The sequence below is a fragment of the Chelmon rostratus genome, chromosome 3 (assembly GCF_017976325.1).
Source record: "Chelmon rostratus isolate fCheRos1 chromosome 3, fCheRos1.pri, whole genome shotgun sequence".
Classification (NCBI taxonomy): domain Eukaryota; kingdom Metazoa; phylum Chordata; class Actinopteri; order Chaetodontiformes; family Chaetodontidae; genus Chelmon; species Chelmon rostratus.
In genome coordinates this window covers 20,813,827-20,836,829 of record NC_055660.1, presented here as the reverse complement: position 1 = coordinate 20,836,829, position 23,003 = coordinate 20,813,827, and the positions used below count along the sequence as shown (strand labels likewise).

Sequence of the window (23,003 nt, the reverse complement as noted above, 5' to 3'; positions counted from 1 at the left end):
ATGTCGACAGATTCTACGAACTTCATGGATGTGATAGTTCTCCTCTCTATACTTTCTGATTTCCCTATCCGGTCTGCGCCCAAAGCTCATTTGCACTTTTATTAACTGGTCCTAAATATATAGCTCCATTTTTAAAAAAGACAAAGTAATTACTTCAAACCGCTGGGCACTGCAGTTTCCTCACAAAAGTAACTCAAACACGGATGAATACAAATTTTCTGGAAACTATCATCAGCTGCGGATTCATTTGATGAGTATTAACAGCAGCGGGACAGTTTGTATGTGGGTCTGACTCAAAATAAAGTACAGTGTCCATGTTCATGGTAATGAAGGATGGCATCATTCAGTGCAGCAGTGTGGCTCATTAATGTTTTTTAATAATTTCCACGACACAGAGAAATAAGCTGTAGCAGGCGCAGGCCACACGGACAGTACTTGTTAGTAGAATACATTCATTATTGGTTTTGATCTTTTCATGGGATTTGTGGTTAATGAGGAAATTGTGAAATATCACCAAGCTTATCCTTTCAAAGAATTAAAAGAAACGTGCTTTCTTAAGCTCCAAATGGTGACTTTTTCAAATTTATGCTCAGTTCTGTTGTGACAAGGTGGGAAAAGTTTGATAAATAATAATGGCAGTGCGCCCAAAGGAATGCTGGGAAGTGTGTTTTTCCATGCTTTATCTGTCCTTGAAAACATAAGCTGCACACATACACATGGTGCACTCTGGGGGGATCAATATATCACTGCTAAAATGTCCACATATGCTGTCGCTGCTGAGCCCTGGGTGTGTCTGTTAATTGTGTATGTGTGCATGTGTGTGTTGCATGTGCAGGTCTGTGTTAAGAAGTCTTGTTTAAGTATTTCAGTGTGACTGGCTTGGGGAAGTATGTGTGTATGCTGGGGCCATGAGTTATTGTAATGCATAGCCATCAGAGAGTGAGCTGAATTTATTCTGAAGGAACATCTAGGGACCAGTTTATACCCAGGTCAAGTGTAACAACCTCCAATCACCACATGTCTGCACACACACACACACACACACACACACACACACACACACACACACACACACACACACACACCTGCAGGACCCGAGGACAACAGGGCCCAGTGATATAGTAAGTGCAGTAAAATCACAGACTTCACAGACATACAGGTAAATTGTCCCTGGGCACTAATCCTGTGCAGGTGTGTGTGTGAGAGAGTACATACATCAAAGTGTAATGGTGTAATGGTGTTTCATTATGTGGATTTAGACTATATAAAGTGTAATAATCTATATGCCAGTTGAGTTAACTCCCAACAGACATGAGAATGCCCCATTTACTTTTTATGGCCATGGAATGAACCTCTGCAGCCAGATCCAGATGGGGGGTTAGTATATACTGTATCTTTATATACGCACTTTAAGAGAGGATTTTCCCCAGACCATCATGAGACACTGGAGGAAGGATAAAAAAGGAAACAAACATTATAGGGCTGTCCCAGTGGATGACATCAGTCATTATAGAGTCACTAAAGCCTATAAATCACATCTCAGATATCAACACAATGCTCCTCTGTGGGAGTTTTACTACTCTGTAAAGTGATTATATGTTTAGTGGCTCAGCTTTGTAAGATAATTTTCTTTCTCTGCAAGCAGATGTCAGGAAGGTACAGAAAGAGAGAGAAAACAGCACGCCTGAGCACCTCACCTGCCTCTAGTCAAAACATCACTTCTCTGTCTTCACACACAAGTGGTCTCAGTTTTCTGCTGCCAGCCTGCATCAGATTTCTTATCTAGGTTTGTCTTCCTCTACGGCACTCATAAACAAGGCAGAACTTGTATTTACCTTTGTGTGACACTGGCAAGCATTACAGTCTAAGACTGAATGGGACAGTATACAAATATGAAATACTGCATTTTGATTGTTTTGAAACATGGGCAGACCTTCTTCCTTCACTGGAGTCATAACTTTCACAGGCTAGTATTCAAATTCAACAACTACAAGGCCTAAATCTTACCTAAATAAAAGTCCATAACTATTACTGGCAAAACTAGGTAAGAAAAATTACTCAGAAAATGACTGCAGAATGGACCCTCTTGAATTGCTATGTTGTAACATATTTTACTTTATTTGAATATTATTATTATTGATGCATTTAGCATCAATAATAATCAGCTTTGTCGTTTGTGGAAAAGACACCATGGAATCAACGTTTCCCGTGAAACTGTAAATCGAAGATTGCTTCAGCATAGTTACCAAGCAAGACGAATGACCAAGTGTCCATGCCTGACTGTTCAACACTGAGTTGCTTGACTTCACTGGGCTAGGGAGCACAGAAGATTACAGCTTGGGCACTGGCGACATGTTTTTTTTATGTATGAGAGCCGCTATAGCCTTGGCCGTATAGATGGAAGACAAAGGGTGCTGCGATTACATGGTGAGAACATGGTGAGATGGCTGCATCCAGGAAACCACTCAAGGAGATGGTGGCTCAGTGATGGTGTTGGCTTGTATTCATTATGGAGGAAAAACGCCATTGGTGGTGCTGGATGGAAACGTCAACGCCGTCATGTACCGGAACATCTTGGAGAACCATTACCTCCCACATGCAAAAAGTGTCTATGGGAACAACTTTAGGCCGAAAGATGACAACACAAGCGTAGTAGGGCAACTGCAGTGATGAATTTCTTGATGCAGAGGGGGTGCAGCAGATGCCGTGACCTGCCTGCTCCACTGATACAAACCCTATTGAGCACGCCTGGGATGCCTTAGGCCGAGCCCTGAATGAGAGGGGAAATATTCCTCAGAGTCTGCAGGAATAAGCCCAGGATCTGAACTTCTGTATATATGTAGACAGCATGTCTGAATACTTCTTCCACACTGCCAGTCTATCAAGCATGTGAAGCGGCAGCGCCCTCTGCTGTCGGAAATGTACATCACAGCAGAGACGTCATCCCGCCAGCCCATTGGCCGTTTTCGGCCATGTGACCAAAACAGAATCATGGCGGCGTCCGCTGCTGTCCGGTCGAGCATGGGGCTGACTTTCAAACTTTCTCGAGTTATACCGGACTGTAGCACATGTCCTCTCGGCAGGTTAAAGAGCTGTGTTAGCGGCGTGTCTAATCCACAAAGGAGGGGTTCTTTTGATAGCTTCCGGACCATAAATCGACACTTGCAGACGAGTATAGGTCAGTAGTACACCTTGCTAACATCTTTAGCTTCAATCAGGAGCTGGTTCGTCTCTTGGAACTGTTTGTTTACGATAAGTGGTAGCAAGTTATCTTTTTGTTCCAGAGTTTGTGTTATTGTTGATCCCAGCAAAGTTTGTTGTGTATGTATGTAAGGATATCAGGACCTTTTAGAGGATTATAGTCCGCTCAATAACACTTGAGTAACTTCACTTCAATATTCCAAGATTGGGTTGTGAAACTTTGTGCAACAAGTCAAACAGTCTCCGCATCCGGTACCGTCAGGAGGTGCTGCTATCAGCACTGACAGCAGGAGCACTCACAGCTCTCCATGCTTTCTCCTTTTCAAAGGTCTCAACCACAGCGAGGAGGGGAGCTCCGGTGCGGAGGACGCAGAGGATGTGTAAGTGTACTTGGGGCTTTTATTTTTAACTGATAGCGGTGTTCAGTTGATGTTAATCAGCCAGCACCTTATGCTGTTAGTGACAGTTGTAAAGCTACTACTGCTACTATCAACCATAGAAACTGCAAAGTCCAAGTCAGCGGAGGCTACCTTTAACCAAGGCAGAAAGATAAAGCTCTTGTTTTTTTTGCCCAGTCATGCTGAGCATGCATTTCTGCACACTTAAACGCACCATGAACACAGACTGAACCAGTGTTTCCAATTTAAATCTAAAATAAAGATGGCTACCTACACTGACTGACCATCACATAAGTCGCACTCATACAATCTAATGTCACGGCTCTGCCATGAAGTCTACCTTGATAATTTTTCAGTCTATGTTGACATTGTCAGAAAGCTTGTAATTCTACTTTATGTTTATAATTGAGGTCATATGGGGGTGGTGTTGTACTAGAGAGCATTGTATTAATATGTGTTTCTAATATTCTGCCAGACATTCACACAATTTATAGTGCCATCATTTATTTGAGTACAATAACTGCCCTCTTTATATATGTCAATCTAATCGCAAATCCTCATTCAGATACCATTTCAGAATGCATGACATAAGCAGCTGATCAGCATTCCAGTGTTGGTCATGTGTGCGTCTTGTTCTTTTTCTTTGGTGATGGCAGTCAGACTGATTCATGAGACTAATCCTGACACTAATTCGACCTAACCTACCCTTCCACCCACTGGGAAAGTAGAGTCACAATGAATGTTCACCACAATGAATGTCTGAGAACATTTGAATGACCACTTTTTTAGAGGTGCACATGTGATGCACGTACCGTAACACAAATGGGATGTTTTATATGCATGATGAATATAATGCACATTGGCATTTTAAATAAATAAATGGTGAATTACATGTTTCAGAGCCTTGCCAGATATGATTGTAAATAAAGCTAACTTACTTTAACTGACTACTGTTTAGGGTGAATGTGGTGTATATAGATCGGTCTGGCCAGAGGATCCCAGTTAAGGCCAAAGTGGGAGATAATGTCTTGTATCTGGCTCACAAGCATGGAATTGACTTAGAAGGTGAGCATGAACACAGTTAAAGCTTTTTCTTAAAGATTTTAGTGAAGCATGGTGTTTAGACAATTATCCCTCATTATTTGTGTTCCTCTTTCATTTAGGAGCTTGTGAGGCATCACTGGCCTGCTCAACATGTCAGGTCTACGTGAGTGATGCCCATTTTAACAAACTGCCAGAACCTGAGGAGAGGTAGGTCTCCTGAAATTATATGTTCCTTTAACTATTGGAGTTTCAACAAATGTGTGTGATGAGGTGAAAGGGAGATCACTGTAAATGTTGACAGATATCTTGGCGCTCTAGGGAGGATGACATGCTGGACATGGCGCCCATGCTTCAGGAGAACTCCCGGCTGGGTTGCCAGATCATTCTCACTCCAGAGCTTGACGGCATTGAGTTCACCTTGCCCAAAGTCACCAGGAACTTCTACGTGGATGGGCATGTCCCGAAACCTCACTGAGACGAGGCGCAGAGGATGAAGAGGGGGATTGGAGGAAAATGAGAGGGTGTCTCTGCACTGCCCCTCCAATGAGCGGAAGCGGCTACAAAGAGATGCACGGCTAGGATAGCAAAGTCCGTAGCAACTCCCAAGACGTCTTGCAGATTGAGAAATTCCACAGTTAACCAATGACAGGACAAGCCTGCAAAGGAGATTGGGCAGAGTCAGGCACAATATGAGCGAAGGTGAAATTAATGGTTACCTCCAAAAAACAAACAAAGAAACTGTGATGGTTTAACTGACAATGTATTTATTTATGTGGAGGGTTCTCAGACCAGCACTTCCATGCCATTTAATCTACAAGCTGTTCTTTGCTAAAACTAAGACAGTTTAAGAGACATCTCATGTTTGTTTTGTACATCGCAGAGCAAGTTTTAACAAAGTTCATCTTTGTGCCGTTAAATGGACCATTCCTTGTTACAGCTCACATACGCACAAGTATCACAAGACGATGTTCTTAAGTCATTTCATCATTGCCACTCTGATTTACTTATCAGACATTGTATGCATAGTATTTACTTTCATTTGTATGTACCAAGCTCATTTGTAGGTGTTGTGATGGCTTGTCAAAAAGTACCCACTGACTATAGTTCACCTTAAATCATAAACCTCAAAATAGTTTCCTTCTAGATGGCACTGAATTGAGAAACAGAGGAAGCAGCTCAATAATGAAGTGTATTTGAAAGACACTTGCTTGCAGCTTAAAGAGGGAGCTCTTAAATAAATCGGAATTTAGACGATTGAAACTTAGATTTTATTCACTATAAACATTTGAAAACATTTTCAGGTGAATTGTGTTTCAAATATCAGATGTGAAGTGCATTTTAAAGTACTTCCTCTGCTGCCACTGGTTAAGACTTGATTAGCTGATATGGTTCAGATGTGCATTGATCCGGAGTAGGATGGAGGTGGAGACGAGTGTCTTTTGAAGCTGGTGGGCTTCATGTTACCATGGAATGAGTTCACCACAGCTGTATCCTTTACTTGTTAAGTCTACTGTACTTGTCCAATTTACGCACAAATATAAGTGAATTGTGTAATGTCTTACAAATGACAAATATTTAAAGTTGTGCAATAAAATCAGTTTTAAAAAGTTATCTCTTAACACTTCTCATTAATCACAAAACACGAACAATTTCAGGATTTAAATGGGACCAAAATGAAGTTTCCGTTGTTTTAGCCAAATTTAAATAACCCACAGTTCACTGCAGGGTTAGCAGAGGGCGACTGTCGGTAAAATCGCCACTTTTACCCAGTTGCAAAACACGCTTTGCAGCTGCTACCGAGTCAAACTCTGTGGTGGCTTTCATTCTTCAACAGGTGTAATCTAGCAAACCAAAAACACCCGCGAGATCCCTGCTGGTTCAAAACACCATCAAGTCTCATCAAACGGCTCCCTCCCAGTGATTTGGGACACATCCGCGATGTGATGGTGATCCATCTGGAGATCTGAGGTGAGCATCAGCTGCAGCGCACATCGATGGCGGGTTGACTGGCGGGACTGAGCATTTGGAATCCGATTCAGACCACATGGTGAAATGTTCTCTTCAGGCCCGAATGACAAAGACGTGGTCAGTCTCAGAGGCCGTGACAGGTCGAAAATGGGGGGGCGAACTTGATTGTAAAGCATTTTTATAGAGCTGATTGTAAGAATTAGAGGATCAGAATATGCCATCATTAAACTGAACGCGCTGTCTGCAGTGAGCTGTGGTCGATCTGCAGAAAACTATTAGCAAACCAGCTGTATGTTTCAGGAAAACAGTAAAAATCAACTGCTAAAAATGTTCACTGACACCAGCAGGCCTTAAAATGACAACTACAGGCGCCTTTGAGTGCTCCAAAACATTTAGGCCTAGGTGAAGCCAAAGCGTGGTCTACTAATGCAAATATGAGAGCATAAAGGTGCAGGAATACCCATTTTTGTGATAAACTCACTGATGTTCCAGCATCATTGTCGTGTCACTCTCAGTGTATGCGTGCGATGTGTTCCTGCGCTCGCGACAAAACTCAGACAACCGCGAAAATCTTCAACATTCTAGAACGCTGGAACTGCTTCCAGGACTCCACGCTTTGTTACATTTCATCCGGTGAGTTCTCAAATTTGGCTACATTTCAATGAATGCGCCCCCTTTGATGAAACAGGCGGCTTCATGTCATCTGTCTTCAAGGAAACTGACAGCTCGACTCTGTGAGGTTCTGAAATGACACTTGACGAGTCCCGTTAGCCCTGGAGGCTAAAATAAAAATGGGCCTCTGTTTTCAATAATGTTCCATCGCTGTCACTGTTGTCCACAGTCCACGTTAAACAAAAAATGTTACACAGTAGTTAATGTAGCTCAATTATTGGTATTACGGATATAAATATATTACAAATTGTGTAATATTTTATGTTGTGCCAATGTTTGAAATCCCTTAAGCTTCCAGAGTCGTGGTTCCCAACATTTTGTAGCTTAATATAGAGCGATATTATCATTGGTTGATGTCTGAGTTGTGAGCAGTTGAAGTGAAGAGTAGTCTTCCATCAGCCTGTTTTATTTGAAAAACATTTAGTAACCTGAAAAGGTTAAACTATGCACCATTTTAGAAGAATAAAAAAGCAAACTTAAGAGAAATGTTTGAAAATAAACAATATTTTTGTGTAGCAAGAGAATTTATTTTTTCCTAGCTTTGTAATCAACCCCTTGAGGGGGGCCTGACCCCCAGGTTGGGAACAACTGATCTGAAAGCCGTTTGTTTGTGTTTGCGATGCAGACACGGACACAAGCTGCCTTCATCCAGGGACACCAGAGCACAATGGAACACGATGCCCCCCACTCGGCACTCTTCTACCTTTTTCAAGAAGTATCCAAGCTTGCCTCTCCCATCCACAACAGTTTCCCGGACACTAATTCACACTCCACATGGCTAAATGAGACTAGACAAGGTCCTCCAATAGTTAGAAAAGAGGAAGAGGATGTACATTTGTTTCAAATCTCTAATCGTTCCTGCCAGCACAGTTTGTCTTGTATGTCACCTTATAAGGAGAAAGTGAAGGAGGAATGTCACAGCAGCGAGGGCACAACTTTAATTGAGCCACATCCTGAATGCAGCAGCCCCTGGAAAGTACTGAGTCTGATCAACCTGCAGTGTGAGAGGCTGCAGCATCACAGTGACGTAGAAAAGTCAGACCCAAGTTCAGTATTGTGTAACAGAAAATTTGGCTATTCAATAGGCAAAGCATCAACTGCAACAGCAGATGTGACAGATCAGGGAGTTGGAGGTGACTGCCTAAGTGTTGAATGCGCTTTGAGGCCATCTCTTATCTATGAGAGAGAAGAAATGCCAGCCTATGCCAGTTCTGTGGAAGATGTGAGAGACTGCAGTGCAGGTGCCAGTAGATATAAAGCGCGGTGCTGCACGAAAGACTCAATGGTGGGTTGTTGTGTTCAATCACAGACTGCTGGAAAAACAGATGCTGTTAGACCAGAGCTGGTGGAGGAAGATGCAGGAGCGTCTTCACAGGAGTATAAGAGGGAGTGTTTCTCCTCTGAACAGGATATTCTGAATACACCCTTCTCTGAAAATGCTTTGTCACAAACACTCATCCACAATGCATCCCTTAATGCTCAGCTGACTTTTAATTCAAATGAAGATGGAAGTGTCGCTCTGTCAAAGCCAGCACTAACACTAGACCACAATGCAAACATTGCTTTGACTACAGCGATCCCATGTGACACTCTGCTACACCCTGTGAGCGCCATCCCGCCTTCTTCGCAGTCAGCATCACTCTTATTTTGCATTACAGACAAGTCTCACTCGCTTTCAAAACAAGAGGGAAATGTCAACGCATTTAAACCAGAGAATATAGAGGAAGAATCCCCTCCAGCTGCACAACTGAAATCCTCAAAGTATATTGAAGAAACAAACCCTTCACCTCCTGCAGCATCAAAACCAGAACCCAGGCGAGTGCAAACGGAGGAAATTGCTTCCCCATCTACACATCAGTGGAGAACCAAGACTCCTAGAAAACAACCTCATCCCAGCCGAAGCGCTGATATCCAAGACCCAGACTTCCAGGGGGTGACGTTTAGGATGGACACGGAGCTGGACGACAGTAGGGAACAGTGTCGACTCCTCATAACTTCGAAGTACAGGTAGTGATGGATTCATTGCATTTTTGCATATGAATTTAGACCTTAGTGATGAAGCAACTTACAATATGTTGAATTTACTATTTATTTAATATATCTGCTGCTTGTGTACTCATCACAGTAAGGAGCTCTGCAAGAGTGTAAGGAAACCGAGGCTGAGGACCCGGACATCCCAGAAATCCATTAAAACCAGCAGCTCGGGTGAGGAGAGTGACCCGATGACCATTGTTTCCAGTGAGTAAAACTCGAGTACTTGAACTGTTTATTGAAGCTCATGTTAGTTTATGCCATCATTTTTACAGGCTCTTTAGACAGCATGGATGTGGAGCCCCTTCCATTTAAACTATATATATAAATATATATATAAATCATGATAAGTCTATATAATTTCCAATAATTTACAGTATGCAGCCCAAATTGACAAGTTTGTCTAATGGAGGAAATAAAAAGGAAAAACAGAAGAAAGAGCAAAAAAAGTACATTATATACGGTACCAGTGAAAAGTAAATACTACCAAATGTACACTACCTGTTCTGAGTGATGCTGTCAGATCTCATGTATTGATGAGGTGGCGTCCTCTAGTGGATAAGATTGGCATTTCATGCAAATGCACATTTTACAACACTACTATTTCAGCTATAGAGTAATGCTTCTGATGTGTTCATCACATAACATGGTAGCATTGAATCTCCTTAAATTATTGCAGTTGTTCAGTTCATACACAATACCAGTCAAGTTTGGACACATCTTCTCATTCACTGTTTAAGAAGCTTCTCACAAACAAGTGTCAAGCAAAGCAAAATATGTTTTTATGTTTTAGATTCAAATCAGCCACTGTTTGCCTTATTGACAGCTTTGTACACTGTTGGCATGGCCCTAACCAGTTCAAAGGTGTGCCTTGTCAAAAGTTAATTAGTTAATGTCTCGTCTTCTTAATGCGTTCGAGACCATCATTTGTGTTGTGAGGAGGTTGGTACTCAGTAAATAGCTCTACTGGACGACTTCACTAATCTATATTATGGCAAGAACTGCTCAGCTAAGTCAGCTAAGACAAACGACAGGGCATCATAACTTAAAAGCATGAAGGTCAGTCAATCCAGAAAATTTAAGGAACTTTGAATGCATCTTCAAGTGCAGTTGCAAAAACCATCAAATGCTCTGATGAAACTGGCTCTCATGAGGACCCCCCACCATGAGAGGAAGACTTAGTTTCCTCTGCTGCAGAGAAGGTCATCGAAGTGACGACCCTATCCCCAATAAAATATTTTTTTGGGGGGGGGGAATTTCATCCTAGTTCATAATTACAGAATTTTGATGTCTTAAGTTTTGATCTATAGTGTTCAAAATCATAAAAATAATGAAAAACCATTGAATGAGAAGGTGTGTCCAAACTTTTGACAGGTACTGTACATGACCTAAACATTTATAATAATTTTAGGAGTTTCACATACATGTTCAAATATAAACACTACGCTATGGTTGAAAAAATAGTGTCACTAGGTATCCATTTGCATGCAATGTCTATTTTATCCACTAGAGGATGCCACCACATCAAAACATATGGCGTTACAATATCACTCAGGACAGGTGGTGTACATTTGATAGTATTCATGGACCCTTTGTGTGAACATGTGTATCAACCAATTCCCTTTAGACTGAGAAACAATATAAATGTCGACATGTGATGTAACTTTCGGTTGTACAGTTAATGCTTTGAGTCGCTCTATTTCCAGTGTCACTGTGATAAGCATTTCTCCTTGCTGACACATTTTAACAAAACATCACAATTTGAAAATTGCATTTCTTCTCCTTTTGTCAGTGGGAACATGAGCAAGTTTTTATCTTCAACATTTAAAGACAGCTAAGATTCTCATCACCACCCAGACATACAGCCTTGCTCTGTTTTGTTAGCTATTAACAGGAAAGTGCACCATAGATGTACATTGAACTTCGAAACTCAATATACAAAAGAAGTATAGTTGTATGTCTTTTACAAATGACAAAATCTTGCCTTTCGCCCAATACATGTTATTGTTTGAGTTGTTTTTTGTAATTCAAAAAAGTCATAGACTGACACCAAAAGTGCATAATACTCTTCCAGGTCATACTTTAGTACTAGTCTTATCTCTAAAATGTTGTGTTAGTTTCCATAAAATCATAAAAACTAAAGGACATCATATGTATGTCCCTGAAACTGAAACTGTTGCTTGATAGGAGGTCTTTAAATGCACTCAGTTCACAATGAGTCTAACACAAACTAACAAGGCATTTCCTTTCTGTTTCACAAGAGGGTAAAGTTTGTGCATCATGCTGTACCAGGAAGACCCCCATGTGGAGGGATGCTGATGACGGGACCCCACTCTGTAATGCTTGTGGAATAAGGTAGGTCATACTGTAGAATACTTAGAAACACACACATGAAGCTGTGCACAAAGGAGTGCACTACTATATCTACATACATATTTTAAGATGATGTTCTGAAATATCTGTTTTTTACTTTTTTTACTTCCCATATAGGCTGTAACACTGAGAGCCTAGTTCCAAATCTTAATACCAATAACACATGAAGAATTAGATTTTCAGCAGTAATCACTAACAACAATTCTATGCGTTAGAAGCATCTCTATAAAATTGCTTACTACAAAGTCATGGACAGCCACAAGTGGCAAAATGGAGTAAGGCTTTAAAGCATAACATTTGAAAAAAAAACAACTGGTTCATTGTCATCATTGGTTTTTTATGAGTGGAAAGGTGAGAGTCAGCTATCTGAGTATCCGTATAAGTGGTCCTAACCTGGGACATTTCAAATATATATGATATATATGTCTCTGATAAATACCAACTATTCATGAGGACTGGATGAAGAAAGCATGAATTACGATACTTGAGCATTAAAAGGAAAGACATTTAATCAGCACTGTATTATTTTTCTGTCCTGACTTTTGAAGGTATAAGAAGTACAGAGTGCGCTGTGTCAACTGCTGGCATATCCCTAGGAAAGACGGCAACTCCAACTCATGCTGCCTTAAGTGTGGAAACTTTGTGAGGCTGACCTCAGCTCAGCGGAAACACACCACCTAGGGAACGTACACAGAGCAAAGGTTTTTATGTCCACATGTGACGAAGCTCCTTACACACACTTGCACACAACAGTTCGACACCACACTCCCTGCTCCTGTAGTCCTCCGTTCTCTACAACTTCACTGGACGTGTGGATGCAAACATGCAGGAGCAGCACCAGCTTCTTGCATCTCACTTGACTCAGAGTATTAAATTAGTTTCACCGGAGCAAAGTTGTACCTCAGGCAGCAGCACTAATTCCCTCCATGCTGTTTACACCAGGGAAGAACATAATCATAAACCCTGAAAAATGATCTGTACTTCAATCTTTACTGCACTGATCCTGTTTGTGCTACCTGCTATCCTGTTTGTTGCATTTGTGACAGAACTTATACAGCTGATGGGTTTGTTCTGGATATATTTTGATGAAGCACAGACAGTTTATAGCAGCAATAAGAATCACATGCGCAAATTAATGGTATACTGAAGGGCTACTACCAGAAGTAGACGCATTCAGTGGAAAGTTTAGTCATAATTGGTGACACTTTTCATCGAAATAGCTTCGATGTTGCTAGTCTATAATGGTCAGCAGTGCCAGATGGCTGCAATATAAAGTTATTTCTATTCAGGACCAAATATGGCAACCTGAGCGCAGTGCTGTGTTCACTGTTACTAACTGCAAAGCAATTTACTTCTCTTGACCTTGACAGCTAGACTGTCTGCTGAGTTCAGTAGATACACATTTAAGTGCACAAGTTAAATGAAGCTATTCGTTTTGTTGTCTTTGTCGTCATTTCTAATTGTGGTTGTTTTGTGGGAGTTTGTTTCTTGTTGTTTATTTAGGTTGTGTGTTTAGTTTCACTGATTTTGTTTGCATGCCTGTTATCTGTGAGAAGAAAAAAATTGATTTTTGGGTGAGATTGAATGGGTTTCGGTCTGTATTAAATTCATTTTGAACCATTCAATTTGTTTCCTTGGTCTTTTTAAGCACATAAGTAAAGCCTGCACTTGATATAAATCCCCTACTAAAAATGCATGACTATAAAATAGTATAATAGTTTCAGAAGGGTACACATATTGCATTATACTATATGGAGAGGCACAAGGAAGAATTGTTCATTAATGAGACTTCCCACAGTTTCTTTAGCCCACCCTGCAGTACAGGCTCATTTGCCTGGTGGGTGGCCTCACACGAATTGATACAGTGCAGCTATTATTTCAAAACGGATTACGTCTTCCTCTTATTTGAAACAGCCAGAGAGAGAGAGAGCGCTGCCTCTCTCACCATGTGCCAAACTATCCGGCAATGACGAACACCGTAGGAAATGAGCTTTGTTTAAGCCAAGAACATAAAAGATAGAAACAGGCTCCATAAAATGAACGTGCTTGCTCTGTTTTTGCATTAAGCATATTTCAATCCAAACAGTCTCACCTGCTGTGGTCATTTAAATATCAACTGTAAAACATAATGAACAGCGATGAAGAGAAACTAAGTGCATTTACTTGAGCTGTACAATTTTTAACTCGTCTACATTTAGTTGGCGGCTAGAGTTACTGCAGTTAGGTTTTTCATAAAAAACATATGATTATATTGTAAATATAGATTAGACTACCCAGTAGTAGTTAAAAGTGGCTCCACATTGACCAAATACACCATTAAGAAGCTTGTGAATGAATGAATAATCCAACAATAGTATATATTACTGGAAACAGACTCTTGTATAGACTGAATCTGAATACTTCTTTCACCAATACAACACACACTGAGTCATTTTGGACATAGTACATATATAGTGTGTGTGTGTGTGTGGTGTTTGAAATGAGTGGTGAATTATCGCGATCATAACATACTGCACCGTTATCAAAGTGTACCATTCAGAACCTGAACCGTCATCCAGACCTCATTGCTCCAGGTCTGCATCTGCTGCTGTTTTGATGAAGACAAGAGGAGGAGGAGGAGGAGGAGGAGACAGTTGAGAGTGGGAGGCTGAAAAGTCAAACATGCAGTCAGATGCACAACTTTTTTTTGTGAATGAAAGTGGAGAAGGGGGTCTGTTCTGTCCCAGACAGGCGCTAATCTCGCCTGCTGGGGCCGCCGTGCCACCGGACACTCCGGACCATGACCCCGGACAGCAAGCTCATGGACGAGACGGACATCGACGTGGAGGCGCAGACGGTCTGCGGTGAAGGCGTGAAGAACACAGATTTCTCAGTGTGTAGTAAGAGTCGTGCCGACTTCGATCGAAGCGCGTCTTCGTTCACCCCTGACGACCGGGAGGAGGGAGACTTCGCGCTCCGGCTCCAGGATGGTCCAGGCGGGAGAGGCGCCCCAGCGAAGCCTCCGTACTCTTACATCGCTCTCATCACCATGGCGATCCTCCAGAGCCCGAAAAAGAGACTTACTCTCAGTGAGATTTGTGATTTTATCAGCCAGCGCTTCGCGTACTATCGGGAGAAGTTCCCTGCGTGGCAAAACTCAATCCGCCACAACCTGTCTTTAAATGACTGCTTTGTCAAAATGCCCCGGGAGCCTGGGAATCCAGGGAAGGGAAATTACTGGACCCTTGACCCCTTGTCCGCCGATATGTTTGAAAACGGGAGTTTTCTTCGGCGGAGGAAACGCTTCAAGAGGCAGCATTTCTATCTGGGAGCGCTGGCGGACTCCAGGGCGCAGGAGCGCAGCCTGATGCCCGTTTTTCCTCTGCTCGGGGCGCACAGGATGGCTTCTTGTCTCCAGGGTCCTGATTTATACCACGACCCGAGCATAAGAAGTCGTCCAGGCTCCCACACTAGTCCCAGCATCCCACCCGTGAGCAGCATCATACCTGCGCTCTCCTCGCTCCTCTCCAAGAGGTTCCCTTCTTGTTTAACCTTTGAACATTTCGACCCGGGCCGCTGCGCCGCTGTCCCGTGCTTGGCTCCGAACTCCTCGTTCATGCCTCCTGTCTCGCTGCACGGAGTGATGCCCAGCTATGTTTCTCACTTGTCTAGCTTCCCCGCTGGGATCATAAAAGTTCCGTCTCATTCAGTTTAATGCAATGAGGCCCGCCTGTCTTTAACTTAAGGGAAACTGGATTTTCTTCCTCTCAGCCTGAGAATAAACCCGTTATGTAAAAATACGACCGTTTTTTAATGATGGCCTAAAGTCGCAAACAGGCCACCATATTTAGCAATTTGTTTTATTAACGCAAATGTTTTTCAAAAACTGACATTTTACAGTTCTTAAATATGTTTGAAATAAAATCGATTGCATTTACGCATTTTTTGTAATTTGAATGAAATATCACAGGATTTATCGTTATCATAGACGCTATCAAATAATGTAGCCCTATAGCCCTTTTTTCTATCACATTTTGATTGATTTTCCATATTTTTCATTTTGTTTTTACGAAATTTGAGACGAGGCTTATTTGAAAGATTTGGGCGAACTGAAGCACACCAGACCAAAAATAAATAATTACAATAAAAATAAAAATGATTCATTGCATATTCTTACAAAAAATTAACACAACTAATTATATGACAACAACAATGATAATAATAATAACAGAGCATTTTGGGACAAAGGGAGCACTTTATTTTGTAAGGTCAGAACTATGACAATAAAAATAGTATTATAATGAATGTCAAAAATCACTGACCAACAATGATTTAGAACAAATAATAATTCAAGCTCTTAGGTAAAGTGTTCAGCTTATCCGAAAGGCCTCTGCATGGATGTACCTCCACATACTGGCTTTAAAAAGAAATGGAAATTGCTCAAATGTGACAACATTGCTGTTTATTTTGGATTATGAGCATTGTTATAAGTTTACAGCAGATGTAAACACAAGAGGTTACGAAACATCTGGTCATGTGCACATTGTGTCTCTCCCTCCCTTGTTTATTGACTGTCTGTTTAAGTTTGTGTGTGTGTGATTTCCTCCACATCATGTTTGCTTTCGTCAAAACAGGCCTACATAGAACACACGCTGGTCTGGTCAGCCTCTGCAGCCCAGCGGTGTTCATCATGAATATCAATTACATCTGATCATCCGGCCGTCGGGTATGAGGCTTTTACATATTAAAACTGCACCGCTGGCTTTAATCGGACATTTGTTTTGTTATGTGGGAATGTGAGCTGCAGAAGTTCGCCTGCATTTTGGAACGAAGGATTCAGATTGTTTAATAAAAGTAGGAACACCGCAACTCTAAGACACACAATCATGTGTGAGCAGTAAAATGTACTGATTGAAAGTTAAATTAGGCAATATGCAGAGTGGCCTATTTTCTAAGTGATGCATTTACTGTATGTATATTATCTCCATTTTAATGTAGCTTCGAGTGGAGTTAATCTGTTAGTTCTTCTGTATAAATCCACAAAGCTCATCACATGTTTTTTAATGCAAAATTATATCACTTATCATCATAGTTACTTTAGTAAAAAAGTACACTTATAGTGTATTTATATAAATGTTTCTGTCTGTGTGTTTGTGTTAGAGATTATGGGTGTTTATGAGTGTTTGCAACAATAATTCAAACAGAGGAAACATGTAGACACAGCAAAAAGAAGCACGTTTAAGTGCAGGAAGAACAAACCTGCAGTGTGATGATTCCTGCAGAGTGTTGTGCTGTCACAAGAGGAAAGCCAAACTTGATATGAAATATCCAGAACAACCATGCAATTTCCTCTTTTCTCAGTCTTAAAGCTTTACCTTTTGTTCAAAACTTTGAGAATTTCTGAGACACCAGAAGATGCATGGATATTTATTTCAGCCCATCGGCATAAGTTGCTTGCTAAAGATGTGGGAACAATTTTTGTGCCGTAGTTACTTTTATTCAGAAGATCGTTGAGTAAATGTGTGGAGGAAACGTGTCCCAGGATGTAGCTGCTGGTGTAAGTGTGATGTGACTCATAGCAGGTCTTCTGCCGTCTGTAAACAGCTGCCTTTGACCTAAATACACCCTTAGGGAGCAGTTTGCTTTTCCTGGCACGCTCAGTCATATTTGAGTTTAATTAAATTATAGCGCACATGCACGCCCACAGTCCTGCCCCCCCCCTCTGAAAAACTAAAATCTCCATATATCTCCATGGAGTGTGGCCCATTAAAGTTAGTCAGTGATGTGTGAGCCAGAGTCAGACTGCAGCATGAGCACTGTGACAGGAAATATGATGGAGTGTGTATATTTGAAGAAAGGGGGACCCCTCTCCAATCCCTTAAGACCGGAAAGGACAGATGACAGAGACGTATAGTGTAACAGCAGAGCCACCCATGAGCTCATAATTTATCCACATGTCTGAAGAGAAAGACTTTACTGAAAGAGTGGAATGGCATTTCACAAGTCCATTTCCAGTAGTAAAAGGAACAATTGAATTGAATAAAAGAATAAAAGTTAGTCATGATAAAAACATGCTCATGTTAAGTCAAAATTAGGAGATAAAAGTCCACATTTTAACTTACTATCACATCATTTTCAATTAGTGTCAAAATGTATTTAAATCCTAACTACTTTTTCATGTATTTGTCAGAAATGGGCTTCCATACAAAGGACAAAAAAGTGAGTTTAACATTTGGAAACAAAAAATGCCACAGAGAGAGACATGACAGACGAACACAAGGTCAAGGTGATAGTCCAGTTTATTTCCACAAACAACTTCTCATACAAACAGCCACGATCAGAGGAGCGTGGTAGATCCTCAGCTCTCTTTCAGAGGTGTGGATATGTGTTAGGAACGAATGTGTCCCATTATAGTCGGGGCTTGTGACAACACCACAACAAAAGCAGAAAACGAGAGGACTGCAGAAATAGTCCTGTTTTCTCCAGCTGTGTTGAGCCTCCGAACAAGCGGACACCAAAGCAGCGAGCCGGAGACATGATGTAATGAGCTCAGCCTCACCCATCACCCATTAACTGATCCAACACATTGGGGAATTTGTCTTTGTTTGTTTGTGTGCTTCCTGCAGGGAAGGGGCTTGCACAACATTCGCCCAATTTAACCATGCATCTCCCAAAAAAGTTTCTCGGTCAACATAATGGCACACAGAGACTGACCAAGAGCAAACACCAGGACCGCTACAAGCTTAGTGACGTTCTTTGATGAAGGGACATTTGGTTTTAGTTTATTTTATTTCATTTTTTCAATTTGATCCTGGAATCTGTGCTCTTTTTTTTCTTGGCATCTTTCTATATATATATATATATATATATATATATATATATATATATATATATATATCAGCTACAATCTTCCATATCAATAAATCATCAATATATTATGTGATGTTGTATCACATCAGAGACCGCTTCCCTGCAACAAGCGCCAGTTTCATAAGAGTAGTTGTGTTTCAAACCCCACCCGTTTATCCATTAAAAACAGGAAACAGAAATTTCCCACTTTGTTTTAATCGGTAAAACAACATTTTCACTCGACTGATAAGTAAACCAACTGTGAAGGGTTTTTTTAATCCTACTGGAAATCCCATTCATTTGTCATGACTGGACATCCTGGGAAGTACACTTATCAGTTAGCTGACAAGGTCAGTAGCACTTTCATTTCTAGTGAAGTATGGGGTTAATCCCAGAATACTGTTATCTTAGGTTAGCATACATACTGGCATCATGGCGGAAACAGCTCTTTGAAAAATCTACCAGAACAGCTAAAGCTCACTAAATATAGTCTGTGTAATCGATAAAAAGCATTTCACAGCGTATTAATAATTACAATGCAGACTTATAAACATTTAATACAACATTTAGCAATGACTTAACTAACTTTAATTGTTGGTTTGCTACAAATCAGACACCTGTGACAGATTATCAGATACTTAATTAACATTTGTAAACTCAGAATTGGTGGGTTAGAGTTAGAAAGTTTATCAGAAAGCTAGACCAGTTACCCTTTAATGAATTTAATAATGGATTATCCATGTAAGAAAACTTGATTACAGTCACTGCTGTATTTCTATTGAAAACAGGAAGGAGAACTTTCCTTCCTTTGTTTTTTGCAAAACAGCAGTTCCTGTGAAAGGAAATCTTTCTAACTATAATATGGTGCCATTGATTTCTCCTAGACTTTTAATTCTTATACCGAGCAACATTAAGCTCTCCATAAATATTGCTTCTATTAAATTACATATCAGAAGTATATTAAAAAAATCTTAGCATATGATCATACATTTTCAAGGCTGGTTATAAAATCTAAATCATCAGCATCAGTATCTTAAAGTCAGGTGCTTTGTAATCATTTTAACATAGAGTATAACGATTCCAAGAAGTCTTTAAAAATAGAGAAAAGGCTTCATATCAGATAAAAGCATTTGTTTTACTCTCCAATGCCCTGCTTGACTTCACTGTAACTAAAAACTACAGAGGCTATTTTCTCAGTTTCCGTCTGCTCCCCACACTCCATTAGACATGCAAACTGACCATCACCAAGGTAAGCTAGGTCTGAGTAACCACTGTGCCCACTGTTGATGATCCATGGGTTGCTCCATGCGCTTGGAGCCTTTGGAGATCTATTGAGATACACCCCTAGATGAATCCTTTTCTCCTTATCATTTGGGTGGGTGAAGAGGAGCCACTTGTTTAGGTCCGGGCTTGTTTCACCTGCATCTTCGCTCTGAGCTGGAAAGGAGACCACGCTTCCCTGACAGCCCTGACCTGTCTCCACAAGCCTATCATTGTGTGGCTGACAAGTGTAAATGTTGTTGCTTCCACAGACAGCTTCTTCTCGATAGCTTCTCCTTGTACGAGCATTGCAGTAGATGAGGCTGTTGTCTTTTTCATCAAAAAACTCTGCCATTTCACATTCAATAGACTCATTTTGAAGCATTTTGCTCAACTGCCATTTTCCACCATCCTCACTAAACAGATGGTATGCATGTGGAGAATTTTTCTCTCTTTTTTTTGATTTGAGACAGGAGAGACAGCCTGAGCTGTGGGGAATAACATAAGCATGAAATGGAACAATCAATGTCCCACTCCTCATTTGAAAACCATGTCCTGGCCCAACAGCTAATGTGGCCCAGTTTTGGCTTTCACAAAGTGTGTCAGTCAAATCAGTCACAACAGTCCAAGTTTGTCCAAGATCCTTGCTCGTAATGTAGCAGAGACGGGCCTTGTTGGTGTTGTTTTCTATCTGCCAGTTCTCGCTGACCTGCCCCTCAACACAGATGAAAAACAGGAAAAGTGTTTTGCTGTTTTTCTCATACACCAGACAGGGGTTCATAGGACGGTGTCCATCAATATGTGCCTCTTCCACCACCTTGTGCTCTGACCACTGAAAAGCATATTATTCAGGTGTGTAAATAAAACAACACAGCTCTGATGAGATTAAAAGCAATGCTCTATATTCACAAGTACTTTGGGGAGGAAAAGAATAATTACCTCAATCGTCCTTTCTGGCTTCTTCAGCGTTCCTGTTGACATGACCAGGTTTTTTGTACTGATATCCTCTCGACTCAGCCTCTGCTCCGCAAAGGCCAGAATAGTTTCACTTTCTCTCTCGTACAAAAGAGCAGGAATCCTGTAAAACCAGCCAGCATCGGATTTAAAGACAGTTTGTGCCTGTAGTCGTGGTTGAAAATCCCTCAAAGCTATCTCATCCATGGTTGGTGTAAATTGATCATGCAGTGGGTAAGAAGACTGGCAACGTTTATCTCAATCAAAAATGCCTGCTGGGCGTTTTGTAGGACTGTCCGGTGCAGTTTGTGAATGAGGGAGTGGTCTTTTATGGCTGGGTGGTGCACTGTGATCTCAGTCTCGATGAAATGTAAACACACTGGCCAAACGCAAATAACTTGATAAAAACAGCGTTGATGTCTTTCCTCCTTTTCTGCCTGTGATGGAATTTTTACATGTTTCTACTTCTCTATTTTGTTTTCCTAGTTTATATAGTTGATCTGTAGTCTTAGCTGTTTTACTGTTACATTGACTAGAGGATGTCCTGGTGGATTTGTTGTTGTAACCTACTGCAATTAACTCCCAGGGTGCCAAAGTAAATGACCTGATGTTATCACACCTAACTGTAAAGTCCTGAGAACAGGACATCATCAAGTTTTATTGCAGACAACTGTTTTTCTGTTGCCATCTGTTAAACCAGTTCTGCTAAGACCAAAGGCATGTCAGACTATGAGAATGGGGTGAAAACATCTGATCAGGGAGCACAACTCTGAACAGCTTACTGCCGTGTGGTTCTGTGGCTGTGTCTCCTCTCTATAGAGATTAAACACTTCATGCACGTTACTTGCTTTCCAGAGTGGTTTGTTTGGCTCTCTGTAGGCAGACCGGGAAACTTTTCCACAACATGCCTCTTAGTGATAAAACAAGAGCCAGTTTCCTCGCCATGGTTGTGATAGACTCATGTTTGATACAAGGCAGACTATTATATGGTTGTATTTCACTAGTCATTGTATTTGAGAAACAAGCTGACATCATACCTATAAGTAAATGTAAAACTACAGCATGGTTTGAAGGCGCAGATCATGGCACAAACTCTACAAAAATTACAAATGACCCATATTTGAGGATTGTCACAGTCCTATAACAGAGAAAAAACATGTAAAAACAACTGTAGGTGCAGCCTAAGTGCTTAACACTACACTTAACCATATGGAGCTCTGCCATTTCACATACATGCAGAATTGTCCAACATCATTGCTGTGTGAGTGAGTTGGCATCATGACTGCAGAGATGGTGAATATGCTTTAGAGCAGGAACGCATTGGATGAAAATAAGCAAAAGCTGGACAGCAATCAGTAACACTGCCAACATACACTCACAACTGAATTTCGCTTTTAATAATAATAATAATAATACATTTAATTTGTTAAAAGCGCCTTTCAGGACACTCAAGGACACTGTACATGACAAGAAATATCAAACAACAATACGATAAAATAAAATAATAAAATAAAATAAAATAAACAAGTGATAAAACAAATAAGTGTAAAATCAGAGTGACCAGTTGACCTCATGTAGGATAAGTGAGTCTGAACAGGTGAGTTTTGAGTGTGGATTTAAAACGGGAAAATAAATCAATGTTTTTAATTTCGGGTGGTAATGAGTTCCAGAGCCGGGGAGCAGAGCGGCTGAATGCTCTGCTCCCCATTGTGGTGAGACGGGCGGAGGGGACAGACAAGTTGATAGTAGAGGAAGATCTGAGGGAGCGAGAGGGGGTGTGGACATGGAGGAGAGCTGACAGATAAGGAGGGACGAGGTTATGAATGGCCTTGAATGTACCAGAAGGATTTTGAAATCAATGCGGAATTTGATGGGGAGCCAGTGGAGCTGCTGAAGGACAGGAGTGATGTGGTTGGTGGAGGGGGTTCTGGTGATGATGCGGGCAGCTGAATTCTGAACCAGTTGACGTTTGTGAGGTGACTTGACAGGAAGACCAAATAGAAGGGAATTACAGTAATCCAGACGAGAAGTGACAAGGCTATGGACAAGGATGGCAGTGGTATGGGGGGTGGGGGAGGGGCGAAGGCGATTAATGTTGCGTAGGTGGAAGTAAGTAGACCGGATAACATTATTGATGTGCGATTTGAAAGACAGAGTGCTGTCGAGGATGACACCCAGACTCTTAACCTGTGGGGAAGGGGAGATAGAGGAGCTGTCAATTTGAATAGAAAAGCTGTCTGTTTTGGATAGTGTTGATTTAGTGCCGATGAGGAG

The 23,003-nt window shown here is 41.1% G+C and overlaps 3 protein-coding genes across 3 annotated transcripts; 2 read left to right on the top strand and 1 right to left on the bottom strand.

The window, feature by feature from the left end:
- The first annotated feature begins 2,991 nt into the window (after nucleotides 1–2,991).
- fdx2 (ferredoxin 2) lies at nucleotides 2,992–6,242 on the top strand. The gene is made up of 5 exons (XM_041934069.1): nucleotides 2,992–3,178; nucleotides 3,530–3,581; nucleotides 4,558–4,664; nucleotides 4,763–4,850; nucleotides 4,962–6,242. The coding sequence occupies exons 1-5, from the start codon at nucleotides 2,992–2,994 to the stop codon at nucleotides 5,116–5,118; spliced, it is 591 nt and encodes a 196-aa protein (XP_041790003.1). The 3' UTR covers nucleotides 5,119–6,242.
- Nucleotides 6,243–14,393: 8,151 nt separating this feature from the next.
- LOC121604291 (forkhead box protein D1-like) lies at nucleotides 14,394–16,736 on the top strand. The gene has a single exon (XM_041933770.1). It carries the CDS (start codon nucleotides 14,467–14,469, stop codon nucleotides 15,379–15,381), a length of 915 nt encoding a protein of 304 aa, XP_041789704.1. The 5' UTR covers nucleotides 14,394–14,466; the 3' UTR covers nucleotides 15,382–16,736.
- Nucleotides 16,737–18,506: 1,770 nt separating this feature from the next.
- On the bottom strand, nucleotides 18,507–21,009 carry LOC121603945 (sialidase-3-like). Its single transcript, XM_041933279.1, has 2 exons — nucleotides 20,715–21,009; nucleotides 18,507–20,607 (listed from the first exon to the last, which is right to left on the bottom strand). Exons 1-2 carry the CDS (start codon nucleotides 20,934–20,936, stop codon nucleotides 19,651–19,653), a joined length of 1,179 nt encoding a protein of 392 aa, XP_041789213.1. The 5' UTR covers nucleotides 20,937–21,009; the 3' UTR covers nucleotides 18,507–19,650.
- Nucleotides 21,010–23,003: the final 1,994 nt, after the last annotated feature.

Coding starts and splice junctions, on each gene's coding strand:
- fdx2 (XM_041934069.1), top strand. CDS start 2,992: ATGGCGGCGTCCGCTGCTGTCCGGTCGAGCATGGGGCTGACTTTCAAA. Junction 3,179..3,529: donor ACACTTGCAGACGAGTATAG/GTCAGTAGTACA, acceptor TCCTTTTCAAAG/GTCTCAACCACAGCGAGGAG. Junction 3,582..4,557: donor GCGGAGGACGCAGAGGATGT/GTAAGTGTACTT, acceptor ACTACTGTTTAG/GGTGAATGTGGTGTATATAG.
- LOC121604291 (XM_041933770.1), top strand. CDS start 14,467: ATGACCCCGGACAGCAAGCTCATGGACGAGACGGACATCGACGTGGAG.
- LOC121603945 (XM_041933279.1), bottom strand. CDS start 20,936: ATGGATGAGATAGCTTTGAGGGATTTTCAACCACGACTACAGGCACAA. Junction 20,608..20,714: donor AGCCAGAAAGGACGATTGAG/GTAATTATTCTT, acceptor TATGCTTTTCAG/TGGTCAGAGCACAAGGTGGT.